This window comes from Calidris pugnax, unplaced genomic scaffold (genome assembly GCF_001431845.1).
Source record: "Calidris pugnax isolate Ruff unplaced genomic scaffold, ASM143184v1 scaffold134, whole genome shotgun sequence".
NCBI classification, from domain to species: domain Eukaryota; kingdom Metazoa; phylum Chordata; class Aves; order Charadriiformes; family Scolopacidae; genus Calidris; species Calidris pugnax.
The window spans coordinates 928,429-934,385 of NW_015090873.1; the positions used below are offsets into that span (position 1 = coordinate 928,429).

General features: G+C 45.5%; 1 protein-coding gene across 1 annotated transcript; it reads left to right on the forward strand.

The window, feature by feature from the left end:
• The first annotated feature begins 6 nt into the window (after positions 1–6).
• LOC106890330 (mono [ADP-ribose] polymerase PARP16-like) lies at positions 7–5,957 on the forward strand. Its single transcript, XM_014946085.1, has 6 exons — positions 7–223; positions 921–1,058; positions 1,899–2,105; positions 3,264–3,435; positions 4,519–4,660; positions 5,259–5,957. Exons 1-6 carry the CDS (start codon positions 38–40, stop codon positions 5,401–5,403), a joined length of 990 nt encoding a protein of 329 aa, XP_014801571.1. The 5' UTR covers positions 7–37; the 3' UTR covers positions 5,404–5,957.

The following is a 5,957-nucleotide window of genomic DNA, read 5'->3' on the forward strand; positions in this document are numbered from 1 at the left end:
CGGCCGCCGCTCGGCAAACCTCCCCCCAGCGCCGGGCATGCCACCGCCCGGCCCCGGCGAGGCGGTCGCCCGCGTCAGGGAGGCGGCGGGGAGAGACCCGTTGGCCGCCGACCTGCGGTGCAGCCTCTTCGCCGCCGCGCTGCAGAGCTACAAGCGCGACTCGGCGCTGAGGCCCTTCCCGGGCCGCTACGCCGGCGGCGACAGCAAGGACTTCGAGGGGCTGGTAAGTGCCAGCGGACCCGGCCCGGGGTGTATCCGAACCGGGAGTACGGTGTGCTGCCCCTCGGAGGGTGAAAACAGCCTGGGGAAGGGCTGGTCGGAGGCGGAAAGCCCCCGGGGGAGCGCGGCTGGGCCGCTGTGGGGAGAAGCCGGCGGTGCGGCCCATGGGGTGAGGGAGGCGGCGCCTGAGGGGTGGGAATAAAGAGGGATAAAGTGGGATAAAGTGTTTATCCCGCCGGGGAATCCAAGTTTTAAAAGTACAGTTTGGGATTCTGAACCAATAAACCCCGCCCTTGGAAACGTCCGAGCGCGGTGGTGAGATACAAAGGCTCCTAAGAGCCTGCCCTACACAAAATTCAGATTAATTCTGAAGGGTTTGTATAAACAGCCCCTGTGTTTATCCCACTGCGGATGCTGCATTGTCACGGCTTGTTTTCTTCCGGGAGCTTGTTTGATTATTCCTCGTGTGCACCTTATAAAATATTTATATTTACCAACAAGATCTATAACTTGCCTGCTATTTGTTTTTAGGACAAGTCACAAACTTTCCCACAAACTGGATACAAATGTTTCTATCTCAGAGCAGAAGCTGCTTTTCAGTTTGCAACCCATTAGGGTGAAATATTGTTTTGTTTTCACTAGAGGTCTCTGTTTAATCATAATGAAAAGCAGGAGCTTGTACTAAATGCCTGTCTCGTTAGCTTGCAGACACCAACGCGCTACCGAGCCTGAGGGAACTTCTGGAGTCTGTTCCAAACACGGAGAAAAGGACCTGGGATTTGTTCAGTTGGATTTTATCATCTAAAGTCTTCATGATACAAAGTACTAAGAAACAGGAGGTAAGTTTTGAGTTCTGAGTCTTGATTAGAATTTGTCCTTTAAGGCAACCTTGCACTTCCTGCCAGAATTTACTTGGTTATCGTGAGAGTTTGACAGTTCAATGTGAATGTACTTTTCTCAGTACACGGAGAGAGGATTTTATAAATAAAATTTGCAGGAGCTGCTTTTCACTTTACAACCTATTAGGGTGAAATATAGAGGAAGTGGTCTTCCAAATTGCACTGGAAGAAGTAGTTATCACTGTCACTAGTTGATGATGGGCAGTGATTGTGGTTGGTTAATCCCATTAACATAGCATGTACCTGCATGTTCCAGACCATGATAGTACAACTCAGATGTACTGGAACCAGGTCCTCCTTCTCACTGAGAAAAATGATTTTGTACTTCACCCCAAAAATAGAAGGATTGCGAGCCACTGAGGAACTTCTGTAAGAGGGATCAAAATAGCCGTAGAGATTAGTAGCAAGATGAAAACCACTTCTGTTTTCACATTTTTTCCTCTTCCACCATCAGCTGATGAATATAAAGTCTTAGTAGCCTAAGTGGCATGGTAGAATTGTGATATTGCCCTTACATCATCAATCAATTCATAATCACAATTCAAGTTTATTGGTTGGGGTTTTTTTTCCCGGAAAGAAGAATTAGGATTTAGCTTTGCTAGCAAGAAACTATCAGAATTCTCACTGTACATTTACTCCTTCCGAGTTGCAAGGGTGTTGAATTCTAACGCTTAATCAAAATACATAAAGCAATGTGAGAGACTAAGGGACAGTAAGCAAAATCTCCAGTGAGTAATCTACCTCCAGCAACCAACACTTATATTCCTTTCTGTTTCTAAGTACGAGAAGATCCAAGAACTCACGGGGATGTCTGGGGCTGCTGTTCCTGCTCCGGACTACCTCTTTGAGATTGTGTACTCTGATCAAATGAATACCAAGTTTGCTGAGACCAAGGGAGAGCGGGACCTCATCTATGCCTTCCACGGGAGCCGCCTGGAGAACTTCCATTCCATACTGCACAACGGCCTGCACTGCCATTTGAACAGGGTGAGGCTCCTGGTGTTGGCATCATCTTCTGATGGTCATTTGCAGCTAGTGACACTTTTTAAAAATAGGCTCAAATTCCTTTAGGGGGTATGAAATGTGCTGACGATCTTATACTGCTGTTTTCACTTCAGTGTAAGGCCTTTGTGGATGGTTTCGTTGCATTTTCTAGGCAGCCCGAGGGTAAAAACTGGAAGCAGCACAAAACCCTTTTCTCCAGTGAGACAAATTACAGCTACCCTTTGCTTCTTTGTAAGGAATTGTAATTCCTCTGAAAATACTGGCCTGTCTGACAGCCTGCAGCTGTAAAGTGCCAGTGCACAGAGAAGGAGGATAGTGACCCGGGCAACTTAGAGATTGTCTCTTAAACTTGTGGCCAGGCATAAAAATCAACTAAATTTTAGGTACTACTTGCAAATGGAGCCTTCTTTGAATGGCCTGGCAAAGGGAGACATCCTGTAGGCTTTGCATCTCTTCCAATTTCAGCGGAAAGGCAGTTGGGAGTCAGGGCTTTTTGTGTTTTTGTGAAGCAGCTTTGACACAACAGCTGCTTAACCTTCCAGTCAGCCTGGACCATGTTTTTCTCCCATGCTCTTTGTGAGTAATGGCTTACCAGGTAGAGTGGACTTAGTGGATTAATAGTTTTAGGAGGGTGGCAAATCCTCTGATTCAAGGTTATTAAAACAGTTATATTTGAAAGGAATTTGCAATTGAAAAGTGCTTCCCTCTTTTCTAGTGAGGCATGGATTTAAATGCGAGTAAAGCCTTGTCTTGTTTGTGGAGGTTGGATTATTTTTTTTGAATGATGGCAGTCTCAATAAATCAGTGAAATGCCTCTAATAGCAGCGCAGTCATGTTGATATAAAATACTTAGGCTGGCAAACTAAACCCAAATCCGGGAAAGCATGAATCTGTCCACACCAGGGGCTGTGCCAAGCAGCTAATTTCAGGGATGGGAGGGGGCAGCTGCCCCACCCCAAGGAAGTTGTGCCAGCAGGAAAACAGTGCATGGACCAGGCCCAGCACAGGTCAGAAAAGCCTTTTTTTTTTTTTTCAAGTTACCTTCAGAAACAGAACTGCCAGTCTGAAAGTAAAGTACACTTGTATGTTGTTTATAGTTTGCTCTAGAGGATTTTAGGATGTATTTCTGCTCCGTTTCAGACGTCTCTGTTTGGCGAAGGTACCTACCTTACCAGTGACCTGAGCCTGGCTCTCCTTTACAGCCCTCATAGTCTTGGCTGGCAGCGAAGTGCCCTGGGCTCTATCCTTAGCTGTGTGGCCGTTTGTGAGATCATTGACCACCCAGATGTAAAGTGTCAGGTGAAAAAGAAAGGTGAGTCCATTGCAACAACAACTCTGTGTAGTTCATCTCTTAGAATTTCTCATATTATCATAGAATCGTAGAATGGTTTGGGTTAAAAGAGACCTTAAAGATCATCTAGTTCCAACCCCCTGCCCTGGGCAGGGACACCTCCCACCAGACCAGGTTGCTCAAAGCCCCATCCAACCTGGCCTTGAACCCCTCCAGGGATGGGGCAGCCACAGCTTCTCTGGGCAACCTGAGCCAGGCTCTCACCACCCTCACAGTAATAAATTTCTTCCTAATATCTAATTTAAATCTCCTCTCTCCAGTTTAAAACCATTACCCCTCATCCTATCACTCCAGTCCCTGAAAAACAGTTCCTCCCCATCTTTCCTGTAGCCCCCTTTAGGTGTTGGAAGCCTTCTCTTTGTGCAGAAGTGCTGTTGTGTAAACGGTGCAACGTATGGAGTCAGGACACCCTTCAGCAGAAACTGCTGACTCCTTTTCCAATTGACTCCTCAACAAATATGCAACAGCCTCGTTGCCTGTGAAGCTCTTCTTAAAATAGTAGATTTAAGGGGTAGAAAATATTTTGGTGGCATGATTTGGTTTTCCTTGTTTAAGTAGTATGATAAAATCATGTTCCATGTCTGATCATTTCACCTGTGATGGATGAACAGAAGCATCACAAATGTATCAATAATGAGCTTTACTGGATGTCTAGGAAGCCTCTGCTCAGATTGTCCTCTGAGTGCTTCCTGCTTGTGGGGCTCAGTCAGTCCTTGTTGTTTTTATTTCCCTGTGAATATTAGCAGCTCCTCAAGCACCGTGTGGGAGACCTGCCCCCTTGTGACCCTGGGCTGGGCCATAATGCCATCCATACCATGGATGACTAGGAGTGGTATAGCCTCAAGCAAACTTTTTGGTCTATTCTTGGATGCTAAGAGATTCGGGGGAATTCCAAGTCTAGGTCTTTGGTTATCTCCTTCCCACTGTGGTGGGTGCATTTGTGTGCGGGTTGTTTGTTTGCTTTTTCACAGTCACTTGAAGTTGTGCATCTTTTTCTGCTTTTCTGTTCCCCCAAAGACCCCCTTCTGTTCTCTTCCCATTCAGATTCAGAAGAAATAGACAGAAAAAGAGCAAGAGTGAAAAACAGCGAAGGGGGTGACGTACCACAGAAATACTTCGTTGTCACAAACAATCAGCTTTTACGAGTTAAATACTTGCTAGTATATTCACAGAAACAGCATAGGAGGTAAGAGTTCAGCTGTCTGGAGTGATGAGCACACTATAACCACCAGATAACACACATCTCATTTTTGAAAAATAAGACAAAACAAGCAAGATGTGCTGCACTCTGCAGGTTTAGCCTGTTTTCCTGTGGAAACAAAGCTTACACCACCACGTTGCCTCTGTCTCACTCTTTGATGCTCCCAGCCTCAGCTGCATTTGCTTTTTCACAAGACCTGTAAGCACTTAGAATCTTTGAGAGCTCTAATAATCTGTTTGTGGCAGGAAACAAGGAGCGAAATTCTGATGAGTGCAGCTCTTAAAAGCAGGATGGTTTTAACTCTGCCCTTATCTATCCTAAGTGGCAGCATTTACCCAGCTCATCAACTTGTGGGTACAGACCAGACAGTTACTGCTCCACACCATGGAGAAAGGACAGGATTGTGCAGAAGATTTAGGGAGAAGGGATGGGGAATCAGGCTTTGTCAGTTACAGGGATCGCGGAACAACTTTCTGATCACATTGCATCAGCTTAACCGTTTAAAAATAACAAAACCTAAGATACTCTTTGCCAACGTATTCCTGCACCTCTGGGAGAATTCATGCCTTTTTCTCTTTTTCAGGCCTTCCAGGCAATCTTCCTGGTTTTACACGCACCGTTTTGCCCTAATGATGCTGCTGTACCTACTGCTGCTAATCCTGATAGGGGCCAGCAAATCGCCAACCGTCGTCTACTACTGGCACAGAATGTTTGACTCGAGGAGATGAATCACCCGAGATGATAAACTTAATTTCACCACGTGCCTTAATAATAGCCATTCTGCGATGCACTGTGTCCCTTCCAGAGCTCTGGAAGTAAAGGTGCCTGGAGCTTTCCAGTTCTGCCTCCACTATATAATCCCTGCGGCATCTTTCCATTTATTCTTATTTCTGTGCTCCTGTGATTCATGAGGAGCTGAAAAGGATCACAATGGTGCAGCTTGAGCATGAATCAATTGTTAAGGGTCCACGGGAAGAAGTTATTTAAAAGTTAGTGAAAACGAAGTGGGGAGATGCTCAAGTGTAACTGTTTTCTGTCAAACTGAGATGGTGATATTTGCACAAGTTGGGAAGGAGGGGTTTTCTGTACGTCAGGCAAAGGAACCTGTAGGGAATCTGACCAATTTGTTTTCAGAAACTGAATGTAGTCAATGTTTAGCATGTATCAGTGCAGATGGGATCACTTCTAAAACTAACTTTGGCCAGGAATTTTTATATTTGAGCATAATGATTGTAAGAGAACAACAAGAAATAAAACAATAGCCAAAATGGAAGACATTAAA